The 19880-nt window shown below is 34.4% G+C and overlaps 1 protein-coding gene across 1 annotated transcript; it reads right to left on the bottom strand.

Annotated features, from left to right (window-relative positions):
• Positions 1-1999: 1999 nt before the first annotated feature.
• LOC135672584 (uncharacterized) lies at positions 2000-19062 on the bottom strand. Its single transcript, XM_065181079.1, has 13 exons — positions 18623-19062; positions 18109-18361; positions 15171-15345; positions 14287-14612; positions 13970-14198; positions 11722-11801; positions 11538-11622; positions 10834-10965; positions 10633-10746; positions 10504-10551; positions 7677-7761; positions 3623-3676; positions 2000-2424 (listed from the first exon to the last, which is right to left on the bottom strand). Exons 2-13 carry the CDS (start codon positions 18309-18311, stop codon positions 2321-2323), a joined length of 1635 nt encoding a protein of 544 aa, XP_065037151.1. The 5' UTR covers positions 18312-18361; positions 18623-19062; the 3' UTR covers positions 2000-2320.
• Positions 19063-19880: the final 818 nt, after the last annotated feature.

Raw genomic sequence — 19880 nt, 5'->3', positions numbered from 1 at the left:
ATTATAATAAGGATAATTGATCTTCGTTTGTTAGAAAGATGATTGATAGTGAAAACTGATAATCTCGAGAGAAGAGGAATTGAGAGTAGACATAGGTTGAAAAAATTGAACTACTATGCCTCAATTTATTTACTCTTTACATGTGGTTTAGTTTTATTCTCTTTAGTTACAACTTTAACTTAATCTGTCGAGTTTTCATAATATATTGATTTATTGATTGAGTTTTAAAATCGATTAAAAATACTATTGCACTAATTCACAACCCGCCAATGTCATTAAGTTCTTAACGATTGGTATCAAAGTAAGATTCTCTTATTTAGATTAACTTTCGAGAGAGAGTAAATGATATTTTCAAGCAATACTCTATCACAACTCTTCCGATATTCGATGGAATGGATTACACTTTGAAAAACATGAATAAGGATTTTCTTACTTTCTATTAATTTTAATTTATAAAATATTATTAAGTTTGATTTTTAAAAATCTTCTAAATCAATGGAATATTTTTTAAAAGAGAATATTTTCTTTAAATGCTAAAACTATGAATACTTTATTTTGTACTTTAGAGAAAAATGGGTTTAATTGAGTTTCTACTTATGACATTACACATGATATACGACACATACTTGAAGTCACTTACGAAAGCACAAGTAAAATAAAAGAATCTAAGATTAATCTTTAGGTCACAAATCCTATAAACTTTCCAATCTCACTAGTCAAGATAGAAGATATATTACATTTGGAGACAACAACAATAATAAAGAAAAAATTATTGACATTGAAAATATTGATAATAAATCAAATCTTAACTAAAAATGTGCTTTTGGTAGATGGCTTGAAATATAACTTAATAAGCATTAGTCAACTTTATGATAAGAAATATGATATTAAATTTGAATTTCATGCTTCCATCATAGAAATATCAAGTAAGAGTAAATCTATGATAATTTTAAGAAGTGATAATATTTATACTATTGATCTTGATGATTTTCTTAATGTAACTTATTTTTCAGTTTTGAATGATGATGTATAATTTTGGCATAAGAGACTAGGACATGTTAGTATAAAATTAATTTCATAAATTAGAACTAAAGAATTTGTATAAAAAATATCTAAAATTAAAGTTATTAAAAATAAAATTTATGATGCATGTCGATTAGAAAAATATATAAGGAATAACTTCAAACCCCAAAAACTAAGTAAAGTACCTCTAGATTATTACAAAATTTGTTCCCAAGCTTCTAAAGTCATAACTATTTATTTAGTTCTTTTCAAATAAAAAATATTATTTTAATCATTGTAAAAACATACTTGAGAGATCGTTTTATATTTTTTTATTTTTATAATAATTGATTTACCAAGAGAATCATCATTCTAGCTCAAAATCCAAAGTCATTATCTAAAGATCATGCAATAAAATTTATCAGAGACTCCTAAAGTATCCATCTTCCTAATAGCATTAGGATTCTCAACTCCAAGGTTTGCTAAGATAATCTCACGCTGATTAAGGAAAACAAAAAATCTAATTGTAAGGGTAAATCACGAATCTATTGCAGTAAATTTCTGAACTTGTATTAGCTCATGTCAATCCACAGGGGCAAATATTTCTACTCATCTTCTGTAAATTCCTAGATGTGTGTGATGATGGGTGTCAAAATTCTCATTGAAACCCTAATTCTCTCTACAGCCAATGGACCTAAGTACGTCACATATGGAACTACCAAAGCATCAGCAGGAAATAGCGACTGATCTTGATTATATCTAAAGCTTTGTATGTCTGTCCCTCAGTTGATGCAATGTGGCCACATAATGAGTCACACCTCAATCTAGCTAGCTAGATTTAGGCACAAATTTAGTGGATCATCAGAACAATATGTGTGACATATCTGGTCCCCGAAGGATCAAACAAAATTAATATGTCAATCTCAGTCAATCCTCACATCATACTTCTAACCCAAAGGGAACATCCAAAATCACTAGTGAGCAGCTCCCCCAAAACTCAACAAGAAGCTCTGTACAATTTTTCACACATACAATACAAAATCATCATAAAATACAAAAAGAAACAGCCGAACCGAATGATAGACAAATGAAAGCAAATCTTTACAAGAAAAAGGAACTCTCTCGTTGGAGCAGTAGGATTCCCACTGTCACTTCCAAGTATTGCTGCTTCTGCCCTCGGGTCTTGCTGATTGCTTGCAATTTTGCCTGATTGATTAGATGCTGCACCAGAGACCTATTTGGACCAACACCCTTTGGTGACCAATGTGATTTGTCGAAAAGATGAGCCTCCGTAATTGCTGATATTAATCAATGGCGTTCATGGAGAAGATGAGCCCTGGCTTTTTGAGACTTCTAATTGGCAGGAGTTTATGAAGGTCCCTTGAATAGCTTCATCAGACTGGTCTTCTGTCTCTGAGGATTCTTAAATACGTACAATAAAATGTGAGGTGCCAGCAGCAAATTACTCCCTGCCTCTAACTAAATACATAAAGTTCCTAATTTGTAAGTTAATATGTAGCACATAATCAGACAGGAACCTCCTACAAGGAAAATAATATTTGCTACAATTTAAAGCAGTTTTAGTTCCTAAGTATTTAAGCCCTGTTTGTGAACTATTTAATACAATGTGATGATAGATTCAATGAATGGACCAAAATCATTACTTCCGAGCATTGAGATAGCAAGATTGTTTATATATCATTGTGCCTCTCCAATCATTACATATTGACCAATATAAACATTTCTTTATAATATTTGTCAATGGCTTATGTGTGTAAAAATTAAAATACATGGTAGGTCTTAGAGTTGAATTTTAGACTTGATTATTCCCTATACACTTTTTCCTGTATAAAGATGTGATGGGAAATCATAAGCCACAGACTCATCATAGACAAAGTGTCAGACATTTAAGAAAATGATATGGAAGTCTAGGGGCACTTCGATCTACAGTGAAGGTTCACTAACATGGTCACTGATATCAAAACTTCAGATTCTTTGGCATCTAAACTGTAAAATTGGACTCTGTCACGGTTTGTCCTTTGGGATATAACAAGCAAGAGGTTTCTTTATGAATATTCAGAATATTGACCCTAAGAAGGGTTTCATTTAAAAGATGAGAAGCCTTATGCACATTCATATATTCCAAAATTATTGCTTATGGTATTTAAACATCCTGGGATTATTATCTAAATGCCAGAAAATATGTTAAGAAGTAATAAATTATTGATCATTTGTCTTAATGTCTTGTGTGAGAATGCTTGTTCACAGGAAAAAGCTGCAGAAAACCATTACGTTAAAATGTAAGAAGTGAACTTCAAAATTTTCAAATATAGGCTGTTTCTCCTAGCATTTAATGTTTCTTTCATGTTTCATCATCTTATACTTAAAAAAATAAAGCTGGATAGATATTTATCTAAATGTTAGCAATGGATATGTAACCATGAAACAAGCTATAGTGTATGATGTGGCAGATGGTGGCCAAAGTTCTAGTCACAGAGCATTTTACTAGAATACAGAAATAGCATTTTAAAAAGAGTGTCAAATAAGAAGTGAAATTTTATTCTCTAAACAAGCAACAAGCATGAGAGCCATAATCCTTTTCGAGGGAAAATAGGATTACCAAAGAGTGATTTGATACTTGGCCTCTTCAGTTTATCCTTCTTCTTCAACTCAGCTACAAGGGACATGAGATGACAGGTCAGAAGCATGTAAGCACAAGTATGTTGCTTAATAACATTATAGAAATTCTTTTGTAACAAAGTATATTCAAGGATGAAAATATCTATCCTAGTATGACATGATTCGTGACTAGTAACACAATACATAATGGTTAATAGTTTATTCTATAAATGTTATGACTTGGGACTATGAAGTATGAATACATTATGTTATCCAAAATGTGGCAATGCCATGATTCATGACTGAGTACCCCTTGAAATTAAATTATTTACTTGTTAGGACTCAAAGTGCCTAAGACACTAATTCTGTCCTCTGGAATTCACTATCACTAGAAGACCATCTATGTGCTGATAGGACATCCTCTAACTACTCACTAGATACAGAAACACACTCAGCCAGAAAATGTCCTCTCTGACTGTTTTCTATCCATCAGATGCTGTTTTCAAGGCCCCTTTTGCCTCTATTCGAGCCCTCTATGAGCTTCATTTGACTCATCTTTGTGCTATCATTTGCTACTCACTTGAGACATCCCTTAAGCTTCCATTTACCATTCACTTGAAATATTCTTTAGCTCCAACTAGCACATCACAAGCTTTAGCATTGATACTATGGATTCTCTATCGTCTTGTGGGTGTGCTTGTTTTGAGAGCATTTTATTTTTATTTCTTGTGTCTTTTGAGGGTTTAGAGGTGTTATTTCCTGGCCTTTACAAGTTATAAGAAAGTAAAGTCCTTCCTTAGCCTAAAAAATAACTGTTGTAAGGTTCTCTCTTAACTCGAGAAAATAAATTACATGAGTGGTTTGATCTTCATGGCAGAAGAGGACCAAGCAGTGGAACTGGTGACCTCAAGGAGTCAGCATGCCTAGGAGTGTATCTAGGCTGACTAAACTACTATACCTCCTCGAGTCTTATTCTCTTCTCTTCACTACTCTATTTATATTGCTTATTTGTTTGTTTGGAATTACTACTAACTGGCTTGATCTATAAATTTGCTCATTAGCTTTCCACCAAAATATCAAAACTGTTTAATCGCTTGCTTAATGGAAACTAGCTTGATAGTAGTTTAGCATTATTTTGTTTCATTTAACATTGATGTTTACTAATTATATGCAATTCATATTTGTTTTATGTGTTTTCTTGCAAGAAATAAATTATTTATAAAAAAATTAGCTCCATGTATGAAAGTAGGTTAAACCCTAACAACGTTTGTGAAGGCTTAGAATGAGACCCATCTAAAAGAAATATGTATCCTGCTCTTTACAAAGGAACGAGGCCATTCTAAAGAAATACTAGAATAGTTTGGCAAGCAGGATCTTTCACAGGAAATGCACTTTGAAGGGCGGGCATCGGCAACATTATTACACACAAGGCTTAAAATTCCAGACATACAAATATTTACTAGTTTGACCTCAGACCAATATGCAGACTGACTCTTACTGCACAGTACCAATTAGTTCCAAGCATACCACTCAGCAAACCAAGAAAGTCAAGCTCAGGGTTATTTTAAGCAGTAAGGCAACATACCAAGTTGGTAAGCCTACCTCTTGCTACCATTATCCCTCTCGCTCATTTTCATCGCAAACACCCTTAGGGTCCCTTCTTTCTTGATATTTTTAAATTTGGATAAAAATAACACCAAATCAGCGAAACAACTTAATGAAGCTTAACATTCTTCTCCAAATAATGGCAATTTTGGAGTTATTTCTCTGGTTTGGTGCTTATTTTGCTTTTAAATGGCATGTTCAACTATTAATTCATGCTTACTTTTCATGCTTATGTGTCATTTATTTTAATGTTTAATTTTTTGTTTGCATTTCTTATTCATTGAGGTTGATCTACTTGCTTGTAGTGTAGATCTACTTAAATATAAATCAGATTCGTGCGGACCTAACCTAGATTTCTATGGATCTTGGCTAGATACACATAGATCTAAGCTAGATACTCATAGATCTGAGCTAGATTTGTGTGGATTCAGTCAAGATTCACATAGATCTAGATTAGGTCCTTCTAGATTTGACATAGATTTAATCATAACTGATTCGACCTAGATGACTAGATCACCTAAGATCCGGCCACTATTAATGTCATTGGGGTAAATATCATTCATAAATTATACAAAACTACAATCTTGACCTCCAGCCATAACCACCTTTCAAGGGCTTCCACTAATATGATCCAATATATTGACATGCAATCAGACTTACTGTTATTAACATCTGTATGTTCCTTATTTATAATTTTTGTATTTTTAGATATTTTAATTATGTTTTTTGGTATATCAATTATACTACATCTCTTAACAGTATGGATAAAGACGCAATTATGGAAAAAAAATGCAATAAAACCAGTGATCAAACTGGTCTGATGTATCGACATGTATTAAGGCACTCTAACATAGAATGGGTCAGTACCAGTATTGTACCAGTCCAACCAAGGAATGACATTGGTACCAGACCAAGATCAAAAGCCTTGTTTCCACTGTCTTTCTGTCAACTCCTACTGTGAGAGTACATTGATAATATAGATTGGGGATCAAGAAGAAAAGTAAAGAAAATAAAGAAGGATCCAACAGTTGTTTTTGCTATGCTTAGGTTAGGTTTTATTTGTTAGTAAGGATAGTGGTTGACATCCAAATATGTATGGTCAGCTATTTTGGGTAATATGTGCCATCTTCGTGATGGAGAGCTATTGACTGCTTATGATACTAACAATGACTTTGGAAAAAAAACAAAAAGACAATGAGTCGAAGGAGGCAAGTACTTTGCTTCACTTGTGCTTGAAGACATATGAGTCTAAAGGACCCTGGCATGAGGCCATTATATGGTTTGGATGAGTTTAAAATAATTCAATCTCTTTCTCATCTTTTTATATATTACTTTCGCTTTTTTCCATTATACAATTCTGCAACCATCATTTCTCATCTGCATTTTGCAAGACACAACCAGTGGACATTGTCTTAGCAGTCAAACCCTAACCAGTTAAACCCAAAAATTAGATATCTATTCAAACTTGAACGATACTGTAATAATCAATATGCCACCCTATGGCCTTTTAAACATAACCAAATGTCTAACTCAAAATTACATATATATCACCTATTCCAACAAAAAATCGGTTTAATAAGTGTCTTTCCATGTCAAGACTACTCAAATCATCTAAAACAAGAAACAAATGGCAGACTATATTCACGAATAGTGTTAATTCCCTATTTTTAAAAAGAGTGCAAATTCACTTTGGATTTCCTTTATAAGGAAATCCAGACCAGACAGAATCCTAATCAAGACTAGGAGGTCATATAATCCCAGGACACAACTAATATTAAAAAGCAAGTACAACCCCCTTGGCACCTAATTGAATTCCATGAGAACACCCAACTTGTACCAAATCAAATATCCGATCAACAATTATAAGTGAGACATGTTGTAATGTACCAAGTATTGATACTATGCCCAATAAAGACTCAAGTTGACTTGATAAAGGTTCTAATAGGCACATGTAACTGCATTTTACCTAGCATCATAGAGCAAGTACGAAAGGTCTTGTAGTCAAATAAAAAGGTATAATTTGAAAACCATCAAATGGTAGACATGATTCCACCATAAAACCTTCATCCACATTTGAGCATTTGATGCCATAGGCTATTAGTTTTCTAACTAGTCACAACTGTCTAGCACATACAGATGTCAAACAACCCTTTATTTTAAAGTGTGAGCATAATATCCATTTAAAGGAATAGCAACATAGACTACAGCATAGCATTATTTTCCTCCTCATTTTTGTGAGGATTCCAGCTGCCTTGATCCTATGTCAGTTGGTATTTTTCAAAACTACAGCTAAAGAACAGCAGCGGTACATAATGCAACTCACAGTATAAAATTATAGGGGGAACTGAACAAACAAAAATATCTTCCTAGGGGTGGGATAGGTGATGTATGCACCAAGAATATTTTGTCTTTGTAGCCAAAAAGGAAAAGACAAAGGAAGAATATTATACCTATCCCAGGCACTACATGATCATTAACTATTTCAAAGTTCTTATATGTGTAGCCCATGAAATTCAAATCCTTGGATGAAAGCATCTGCAAGGGTAGACAAGGAAGCCATCACAATAATTACTTGTAAATAATCAAAGCAAATAACAAAGTGAAAAAAAAAACGCACGAAATGATTCTATCTACAGTGACATCACTCATCAGAAGAACAGTTTCACAAACTGCTACAAGAAGCAGGTTCTTGTAGATCAGCTACAATTGGTCATCGCAGCTAAGATGTCACACATTAACCTAGGCTGATTGCTGAATTTGAGAGACTGAAAGTCTCAAGCATGGTTTTGGCCAATCCAAATGAGATCAAAAAATTTTATAGCCTCACTCTTAGATTCTTACATGCACAACCAAAAGAAGAAAATTGAGCCTTCCCTACTCACTTACCTGATGCATATAAGAGTTGTAATAATGTATTATTAATATGAAAGAAGCAAGCATTAAATTGCCATTAACTAGGGATTTCAACCAGTGCCACCCCAATTCTTGGCCCGACCAATATGTATTGCATGCCAAGGACTCAAGTATTGGGCCATCTCGAGCCATTAGCTTGTTAATGCTAAATCTAGGGGTGTTAGATGTAATATATAAGAAGTTTTGATATGGTTTCAAATGTTTCAGTATAATTTTAAGAGTTTTATATGTGTTTTGGGCAACACCAATGGACCATGTTTTTAACTATAGGGTAAGGATTTACATTTCAAGCCCATATCAAGCATACTGATTAATATCAAAAACAATATTGGTCAAAACTCAAAAGACTCAAAACCCTCTTCTCAGTAGCACTTCTATTTCATCTTGCAGACATATGGAGCGGCAAGGACAGCTAGCAACAGAGACAAATTGAATGACATAATGGGAAAGAATAAATATAAAAAATAAATAACATTTTGAAGGTAAGTTAGTGTAAAGCTAAAAATCTAAAGAAAGCCACAGTTACCTTTTGTAGAGGGATCTCAACAATCACCTAGAGCAATGGTGTTTAATGGAAATTTTGACTCATCAATTGCAGGTCATTATGACTATCAATTGAGGCGATTATAATTCTATAAGAAAACTACCAACAAGAAATAAGATGATCTAGAGGGCCCACGACTATGAGGCTAGGGCTGCAAGTTGGAGGGGTTACCCCAAAAATTATTGAAATCCATTTTCAAAAGGCTTGGGCTAGGTTTTACAAGCTTGGGTGAGGCTGGGCTACAATTACTTAACCCTACTTATTTTGAATTGGGCCTTGATTGAGGTTTTTGGCAATTTGAGGCAACCCCTGTTTCCATTCTAATTTAACAAGTCCATAATGTAAAATATTGTATATATAGTTATTCAGTCAAAACTTAAAATAGCTTCCCACCATAGCATCACCTTCCTCTTGACAGCCCTGTCCGCACCCTCTTCTATGACAATTCACCGGCTTTCCTACCACCTCCATGAATTCTTGCATCCCTCGTGCATCCATGATCTCTCTTTTGTTTCCTTCTTTCTCAATTTCCCACAAACACTCTAGAAAATCATACACTTGAGCATTTTATCAAACTCTTATTCACAGCTTGGGATATTGAAAGGATGCTTCTTTCCACTTTGTTATATTAGATCTATTAAGCATTTGTAGAATGAGTGGAGCAATGATAATGAAACTTATGAGAAGCTTCAATTTTTTTAATCAATGCCAGGCTTTTGTTGAAGTTGTATAGAGGTAGAGCATCTTCTACCAATCAATCGCCATTTATTAAGCTTATTTGTTGAATGACTTGAAACCATTTTCCTTTCACAACCTGGAATAACTTCTGAAACTATGAGCAATTTATCAACTATGACATGTTTTTTTTTTTTATTTCTTGGTGCATTGAACACCTAGATCTTTCCCTTCTATTGGGTTCCCTTCCTCTCTTTGGAGACCTGATTAACCCGAGGCCCAACCCAGCCCATCCTTAAATTGATCTTGGATTGGAGTTAGGCTGGGTCGAGTTAGATTATAGGCTGACCAAAATGATCTTAGCTTGGTTTACACGAACTGATTTTAACTGAGTTGCATCCATACTTGAGACCATTGAAGGGATGGTCAAGACCAAAGCGACAGGTGGCCAACAGGATGTGGTTTGCAATGAAAAATTTAAAAAGTGTTGGTGGGTCCTAAGCATCATGCTTCAAACGTCAGGGAGAGAAAAACAGGGAGCTATAGTCTTTAGAAATAAAAAATAGGAGAAAGAAAAGATTGTGTTAATATAATGTACCTATCTTTCAGCTAGTCCAAAATCAAATTTGATCAACATCCCGATCAGCAGATACAAGGTGTTCTGCGACCTTCTACACCAGTTTGTCATAGGAAACATGTTTATTGCAAAACAGTGTACCATTTCTTGCCACCAACAAGTCAGAATAGAAGACCAACAAGTGCCATGGCAAGATTGATATGCTGGTCAGAAGAGTTCAAGAATGATTGTATTATTTTGTGGCTGTGCAATCCATGTGCTTGTTTTTTGATACACTATTGTAACACTAAAAGTCACCAAGATGGCGATCCTCGTAATGCACAGATAGACAAACACACATATATATACCAGACTCAAAAGAATGGAAATCTATGGAGATGCCCAAATATGTTATAAAGTCAAAAGAATGCATCTATAAAGAAGTCTATAAGTATGCTGTATGCATCTTAAATAATGAAGATGCAAAGTAACATGATGCAACAGAGATTCAAGTAAACACTATTGTTACAATAAAAAAAATGCTAGAAATGAATAGTCCAAACTTTTTGAAAAAAAAAGTCATAGTGACCTTTCTCCAAGGGCCCGACTTAGATGAATTCTGAATTTGCTCACCAGACTGCAAGACATTGACAGGGAAAGAATGCATATTAAATTTATAAGGTAAAACAAATAAAAGAATCTTGACAACCAATGATACCTCTTCAAACTTCTCAAAGTTTTGGGTATCCAACTCATCCTTCACCTCTGGTATAAATGCAGCCTCCATTTGATAAAGTTTGTCCCATTCAGTGCCCATAAACCAAGGGTGCACCTGCAGCAGTACTACTTTTAGTATATATAGCATTGCTATGGAGTCCTTTAAATTTTTCTAGAACTTGAAAAAAACATAAGAAACAACCTTTATTTCATCAGCACCTTTTGTGCCAAGCCGTTGTTCAACATTGCACAAGAGTTTACTGATTAGATCTTTTGCATCAGCAGATAGTTTTGCTTCATCAGGAAACTTCAGGTGTGTTCGCCAATTAACTATCTATATAAATTAACCAAAAAGGGAAAGGGAAAAGACTGAAGTTACAAAAAGAAAATATGATAACAATGACAAATCAGTAAAGAGATCCTATATGCAATGCATCTTTCAGATTACTTTACAGGATACAACAGCAACTTAGAAAAGGAAATATAGACTTCAAAGTTCAAACATTAAAAGCTGCGAAAGTAAAATGAAAGAAACTAGTAACCAAGGCTAGCTCTATTTAGTTACTGGCTTAGCAAAAATTTTGAATAAATTCACCAGGCAAAAGAATATCCATAATGATCAAGGCTCCAACGTGATTAGGAGACAATAATAATTAGATACATATCTTAAAAAGATGGTTCTTCCATGCCAAAATAAAACTGGATTTATGTGAGTCGATGACTAACTGTACGAATTCAGAAATCACTACAAATGTCAAGTAGTGTTTTATAAATATGCGGTGGAACAAAACAATGAGATGTACATTTGACTAGTTGATTTAATGACATAAACATTAACAAACAATAAATATTCCATGGCCAGTATGCTTTGTATGTTGTAGAAGAGGTCTAAAAAATTGGCATTACCTTCCTGCATGTTGCCATAGGTTCGTCAGAATAAAATGGAGGATAACCTACAAGCATTTCAAACATGATGGCTCCAAGCGACCACCTACATAAAGATAAGAAAACATATTATAAAGCACAAGAATTCCATTACCTGAGATGCATTATGAATTGGTTTATAATGCCAAAAAAGAAAAAGTCTTACCAGTCGCATTCCATGCCATAACCTTTCTTCAGTAGAACTTCTGGAGCAATATAGTCAGGTGTACCAACAGTAGAGTATGCCTGAAGATGTCCAATAGCAACATCAGAGAAGTCAGATCCTAGATACCCGCAAACTTGTAGAACTGTAACTTAGCAGCATTTAATAGTACGTTTGTACATAAAAGTAAGCATATTTGTCCTACTAAGTAATGTTGACATGAGAGTATTATCTTGGTAGCTGGCACAACCACCAGGTTTCTCCTTTGTGACCTAGGGAATCAGTTATCACAAAAACATCCTCTCTACTTAAAGAGGCAAGACTACATAATGATGACAACCTCATGCACTAGTTTTGCCCTTTTTGTAACATTGGCATGATTTCTTTGTCAGTGACAACTCATCCTCAATGACCCAATCACTATTTGAGTTGCAATTCACCATAATGCAAAATGAATATAATCTTTGTGGTTTCTAGTGTAACCTACAAACTCCAATAATTTACCTCTATCTTCAAAAGACTTATATATCACAACATATGCATATGGTAATAAGACTTTCCGTCTATATAAGGCAAACTCCAAATTTGCCTTTATTCATTTACACATATATGTATTTACCTCCATGTTCGGTCAATAGTAGAGGAATCTCCCTCTCTCTCCCCTTGTAATATATACATCTCTCAAAAGGGTGTATATGCGATCCAAAACCAACATCTAGTTATTGCATTGAGAATTTGAGATAATAATGCAAGGCCCCAAAGTGAATATGCAAAACAAACGGAGTTTTGCGGGATCAATAATTTACAAAGTCTATAATCTTAATTTTTTGGAAAGGGTTATTTCAAGCAATAGTAAAGAAGAAAATTACAAATTTAATTTCTTTCGAACAAACAATTACACTGAACTGTCATTAAAAGAAACTCCATCCATTCAAGTGTTACATAATATGCACATTAGACTCTCACAACAAGGTTGAACTTCTGACATCTTGACTGCATATTTTTGTGCCTTAACCACTCGGATACCTTGATTGACCTGACGTTAGAGGCCATCCAACAACAAACACCAGATAGAAAAAGGAAAAAAACTGCAACAAAAAGACCGAGATATAGACTGAAATATATCAAGGTCAAAACAGGTCAAACATATGAACCCAAGAACCACTCAATGGTTCGGATCCAAATAAGTAGTCAATATTTCATACAAGCACTATTGTAGAGCAAACAATGGATGCTTGTTGATGTGGTACCAAAATGATTTTGCAGAAATATAAAGAAATCTAAGATATGCTGCAACTTGCTTGGTCCTGTCTCAGCTACTGTGTATTTTTTTCCTTAATTATTATAGTTAACAAAACTGCTTAGCCTCTGAAGATTCTCTGTGAGAAGCACCAAACAAAGAATTTGTCAATTGAAGCCAAATTATGTATTGATTGGGAAGTTTTTGCATGAGTTGAAACATATAATGCTGAGAAGATATTGATACCCGCTATGCCAATCCATGCCAAAGATACGGCTTCATCTTATGGAAATTTTGAAATGCCAGTCAGAACCAGCACTGAGGGTCGTGATATATGGCTACGGAAACTTTGGCTTAGTGTTGGGCAACACGTGTGTGCCGATCAGCATAACAGAATCATACCATGTCAAAAAGGCATGAGTATGCTCTGTTCCATGATTTCCCAATCCTTGCATGAGTCTAAAAATAGTTACAATGAAAAGTGAAAACATCAAGAAAGAGAGGTTGTTGCATCCCAACTTTCCAAGAACAAGAGGAGATTGTGTCTTGGATGCAACACGAAGAAAGTACAGCACAAAATTCTGCAGTTCAACCATTTGTCCCTATAATGTTAGAAGAAGATCCTATATTTGCTTTTAGATATTCATAACATCTTCTTTTTCTATAATCTAATTCTAACATGATGTTTTCAACTTATACTTATCTAGATTCTAGTGGAAATATAATTTGCACCATTATTTTTATTTTATTAATAAACATGAATACTGTAAATTGACCAGCATATTCTAATGGAATTGACAATAAACCGATGAATTAAAGGGATAATCCATAAAATACATTATGTAATACTTTCATGGCACAAAAGCCATGAAAGCATTAAGATCCAACTAGCTATAGATGAAAATAAAATAAAACCATCAAAGCATTACAGGTACAAATTTATAGTAATTTTATGTTGTGACTCAAATGTCATTGCGTTTTATCCTTAATATGTATTTATAAGTAGCTCACCAATGTCCTTCTATTCCTTTGCCAGTGCTCTAGTTGTTCCTGTTGTGTCCTCTTTGGTGCAGATGAACGTTCATCAGAGTGGGAAGACCCGCCAGAGTTCCTTCCACTAGTAATATCCTTTTCTTGCAAATTTGGAAAATTACTGCAATCCAGTGGCTTACATAATCCAAAATCTGAAAGCTTCAGGTGACCAAATTTGTCGAGTAACAAATTGTCAGGCTTTATATCCCTAATGAGCAAAACAGAGTGTTACAGCTTCTAAATATTGATGAGAGAAGATGACAATCCCAAGGCATGTTCAAATGTATTCCACAAACCTGTGAATATAATTGTGTTTGTGGATGGATTCAATAGCCAAAACTGCTTCACCAATATAGAATCTGGCCTCATCCTCATTCAGTGTATCCTTTCGCATAAGCAATGTCATCACGTCGCCACCAGGTAGGTATTCCATGATAAGATATAGGTATTCATTGTCTTGAAAGGAACAGTATAGCTTCACTATGCAATTGCTGTCAACCTCTGCAAGAAGATTCCTTTCAGCTTTAACATGCTCAACCTGTCCTCGACGTAGCATCTCTGATTTTTTAAGCTTCTTCATTGCATATACATTACCAGTTTCTTTCTCCCTACAGACCCTGATCTGCAGGATGACACTCATATGAGCTGCTACGATGATATTAATAAATAATATCATTTACATGAGCTGCTATACAGATATTTCTTATACCTTTCAACTTATGATAGCTAATTTATGCATGAAGTTGAGTACAGTAGAGAATGGTTACTAAAGGATATGATTTTTATGAATAAGAAAAGTAACGAATTAAGCAAGAAAACGTGGAAGAAGCAAAAATGTAAAACTATGTCACAAATGATGCAAGCCTCAGTGCCTCAAAAATACATGCATGCAGCAAGCAGAATTTACTTTGACTAGACTTGGACACAATAGATGCTTGCATCAGGAGATTCAAGCAATGAACTGCATTTTCTACTGACTATTTGCAAAAAGCTTATACTTAAAGAGGATTCCCACTTAAAGCATAAAAATATATTTTTACAACATATATACATCCATACTGCAATGGAACATTTTCATAAATTTGGAAAACAGATGTATAAATAGAAAATTATTGTTGTTCAAAGTGGGAGTGTTTGAGCGAACTCTTAAAAGCACGTAGAGCTCTTTAGATAATTATACCTCCCCAAAAGCGCCTTTTCCTATCATCGTAAGTAATTCAAAATCATCAACTCCCATTCTATGCCTTTGAAGGCGCATGTATTCTGTCTCTTTCTTCTCCAAATACTTAAGAATATTGTGTTGATCTTCTTCAGAAACATCAGCATCAGCTAGTTTCCTCTCCAGATTATGACGCCTGTTAAAAAGAAGTATTGAGTAACAGTTACCATACAGTTCAGGAATAAAATTTTTATCAATATGTACCTTGTCCTAAACATACATGCATGAATACAGTCATGCAATTCTATATTGGCCTTAGTAAAACCATCCAAGCATTGATGTTCTATCCATGGTTCGCCTTACCAGTTCATACCAGTATACCAATCAAGCATCAATACAGTATATACCGAGTCATACCGACGTACTAACACATAATATGGTGGGGCATACTGATGTACCAATATGTACCACCCATACTAGTCCCCTATCGGACCGGTATATACTGCTCGGTAATATGTACTACCTGTACCGATCCCCTGTCAGACCGGTACATACTGCCCATATCGAACGGTATGCTGTGGTATGATGAATCTTGGTTCTACTAGTATCCTATACAATTTGACTCAAGGTCTATCAAGTGCCATGTGATTAAATTTATCAATATTTTTTCACTTAAAATTTGCTTAAGCAGTTCGGTACTTGCAACATAAGTTCTCTTTCAAGCTAATTAATTGATCAAAACATTGTCAAAATATCAAAGTGAAAGGAGGAAATGATAATGCACACTCCTGCAAAAAAAGCAACAAACTCATTCATAGTATCAACAATATTTGGCTGCTTGGACCTTTGAGCTTCTCCAACAGATGACAAAAATGATGTGACATGTATGAACCCATGATGTGGCATGACTATTGTCAAAAAATCATTTTGAGTTCAAAAAATTGAGATCTTAAAAGGTCCATTCAATGATTTTATCATAAGAAAGGTGCTACAACACCATTTTGATTCCAAATTCACTAAACAAACCCAGACATGATAATAAGTCAGAGACACAACATCTATCTTGACCTTAATGGTGATACAACCATCAAATTGAAACGATTGATATGTTTATATTGTTATCATTAAAGATTGCAATGGAACTACTAAACCAAGAAAAGACTCCTTTGATGACTGGGATATGCCATCAACTGATCCCTTGGAATGTTATTTCTTGCCTGCCAACCAGGTCATCAACTAAACCATTAACATAGCGTCTCCACTGGCAAGGTGATGCAGACAAGGGAAGAGATTTGGTCAATACTTTGCCCAGGAAGTTTCAATTTGGTGTTGAATGTCCAATCAAAGAGATAGACAAGTCCATGTATCATTCAGGAAAATTTTGAGTTCATGAGTTTAATATACTAGTCATCAACCTACCAAACAAGAGATACATTCAGGAAATTGAGTCGATTTATCATTCCAATGTTACTAAATCCAAAGAAAAGACGAAGCTTGATGAATGTTTCTTTTTTTTTATTAAGCTTGATGAATGTTATGAATAAGCAAGCTATTAACTGAATCACCATCAAGTCAAAAATTTCTTATTTCTATAGTGGATGACAAGTTCAACAAGTTCATTGCTGCTCAAATATTCTATAAAATTAATCTTAGAAGTGGCTAGCACAATATCAAAATCAAAGTAGGTGACAAATGGCAGTCAGCTTTTAAGACATGGAGGTTACTATAAATGGTCAGTCTTGTCATGTGGACTCTCAAATGTCCTAAGACAACTATGTGGATGATGAATCAAGATATTCTTCATTTTACTATAAAGTTCTATATGTGTGCATTTACAATATACTTTTTTGTAGCTGTAACAAAATTGTAATGGTGAAACTTTAAGAGCTGTCCTGACAACTTTGAGATGGGAAAAAGCTCAATGTAAATCATGACAACTGCTCTTTTCTGACCTCTGGCATACCTTTCAGGCTTTGCCTTAAAAGTATTTAAGTGGATGCAAAAAAGATTGCAGTGATCCAAATTTGGCAAACACCAAAGTCCTTACAAAATTTCAGGAGTTTTCATGAATTGACATCATGTTATTACCAATTCTTATGGAACTTCAACAGTATTGCAATCCTTCTGACTGATTACATGTGAAAAGGAGAGCTAGATGGACGCGCTAGATGGACGCATGAGGCAGAGAACTAGCTTTCAAATAATGAACCTGTGGTTACCAGTAGACCTGTTCTTGCACTTCTAGATTATGATAAAATATTTGAAGTTAGTTCAATGTCTCTTATGTGGATTGTTATAGCACTTTTGCTAAAAGGACATCCAATTCTCAGTCTTAAATATCAATGACAATAATAATGATAGGACTTACGGCTTTACTCACTTCTCTCCTTATGATGCTAGTTTCATTCACAATCTCTTACATTCTCATAATCTCACTTCAATTTCATATATTTAATTAACTTTTAGCTATTTGTTGCTTTAATTTATAAAATGCATTGGATTGATGATGGATGCTAGATCAGAGTTGAGAATGGGTTTGCACCATATAAACTGCTTTTGTGTGAAAAACAGCAGTTGGCTCCCATGGTGCAGTTTCTCCTGGAGAAACTTCATTCTTATTCAGGTTGTCCACACCAGCAGAAAACTCATGGGGTAGCAAAATAGAATAGATCTATGCGACTCTAATCCACTGCTGGAAATGATTTTACTCAGTATTTCACATATCAAACATTGACCACCATTCTTCAGCATTGATGGAAAGCTGGTCATGGATTTGGTTTCTCCTGGCTATTTTTCCTAAAAATTATATGACAAATTCTAAATACCCATAAGAGCAGATAAAATTTAGGAAAATATATATTTATTTAGCTCCATTATTGAAACAAAAGAAAGTAGGAAGCAAAATAATAATAACAATAACAATGGAGAGGAGAGAAGTTTTTTTCTTTTTAAGCCATACCGTTCCCTGCGTTCTTGCAAATTTTTCATTTGCTCTTTATAGTGATTTTCTATGTATTGCTTAGCAGCTGCCACCCTTTGCTTTGTCGCATCAGAAGGTGTTTCTTCAGTACCATCCATTCCGTGTAATCCCAATTCATTCTTCTTAGATGCAATCTTCTCTTTAGTCTGTAATTTCTGAAACCAAGTCCTGGCTGAATCCATCAGTATCCGCTAGATATCACTACAACGTCAAAACCAGGATCACTGTTCACCTGCATATAGATCCTGATCAACCTTGCATCAAAAAGATATGATGATAGAAATCTTGTACAGAAATCAGTGCTACTTATTGAACAACACTTAAATATCTACGAATTGCCTAATTGCATTGAGGTTCTCCTTTTTCTCCAACAAGATGCTAGGCGGTACTTTCCGAACAAACAATTGCAATAACTTAACTCTTTTCATGTACTCTTCTCTCGATTATGACATATTAAAAGACAAACGTTTGAGTTTTGAGATAATATACTAACCAACCACAAGGAACTAAGATCTCAAAAGGTACAATTGGAACGTAAAGGACCAGCCTTTAAGAAGAAGCCGCAACCCAAAAAATCCAGAGACGACAGCTAATCCAATCGGAACCGCGTCCGCGACCAACCCAACTCACCAAACGCAATACACCGACATTCTTCAGAGCACGGAAACCAAAGCACCAATCCAAAAAATTCGAAAGCGGAGCAGAACATCCTACGTACCGAGAGGAGAGAAGAAGATACGGGTGTAAAAGGGAGATGGGGCAGGGAATAGAAATGGTGGGGTTGGAGGGGAGGGAATCGCTGTAAGATGAGAGCTGGAGTACTCGGATTACGGCCGGAGAGATCGGTCGATGAAATGGGGATGATCTAATATTAACCCTAGAGTTAATTAGGAAGAAGAAAGAGGGAGGAGGAGCGGAGACCGCGGATTCCGATTCATTCGAAGCCGAAGTAACGGCCACTTTGTCTTATTTCCTTGGAGGCAGTACGTATGTTCCTTTTATATTAATTAAAATGCAAAAAATTATATATATATATATATATATATATATATATATATATATTCTTCAAATTATCCTTAAAATTAACTTAGGATGTATATATGCATTCACATTGAGACTATGATTAATGTTAATACCCTTCAAAACTATTGTTTATGTATCTTTTTTAAGTACTAATTTTTGTATTTGTCTCTTAAAATTGAAGTTTAAGAAATTGGAAACTAAATAATTAATGATAGTCTCAGAAACATTTTAAATATTTAATTTTTTTCCCAAACGTTGGATGCTAAATAGAGTTGTATATATAGAAGATTTAAACATTTGAACGAATATATAATATATAAATATTTAAATAGATTTATAAGTATATCAAAGAAGGAGGGAAGCAGATTTACTATTTGTGAAATCACCTACGATATGAAATTCAATAATAAAATTTAGGAACGTAACAAAAGCCTTAAATACTACACACATGAACACTTTGTGCCTCCCAACTGGGTTTAATTCGATTGTAGCTATCAAAAATTTTATATGCATGTAAACCCAACAATCTGATAAAAAAGAAATATATCGAAGAAATAAAGGGACAAAATCTCACTTGATTCTAATTGCTAGGGCAAATACTAAAAGTGAAATTGTGAAATTGAGGGTTCCAATTCTCATTCTAAACTTTTAACACTCGATCCATAGTAAGGTATCTAATTATCTTTATCTTATCTTAGTTTGTTATCCATATGTTATAAATTAAGCTC

The sequence above is a fragment of the Musa acuminata genome, chromosome BXJ1-4 (assembly GCF_036884655.1).
Source record: "Musa acuminata AAA Group cultivar baxijiao chromosome BXJ1-4, Cavendish_Baxijiao_AAA, whole genome shotgun sequence".
NCBI classification, from domain to species: Eukaryota; Viridiplantae; Streptophyta; class Magnoliopsida; order Zingiberales; family Musaceae; genus Musa; species Musa acuminata.
The sequence above is the reverse complement of the archived record's forward strand: the minus strand, read 5'-3'. Positions and strand labels throughout refer to the sequence as shown.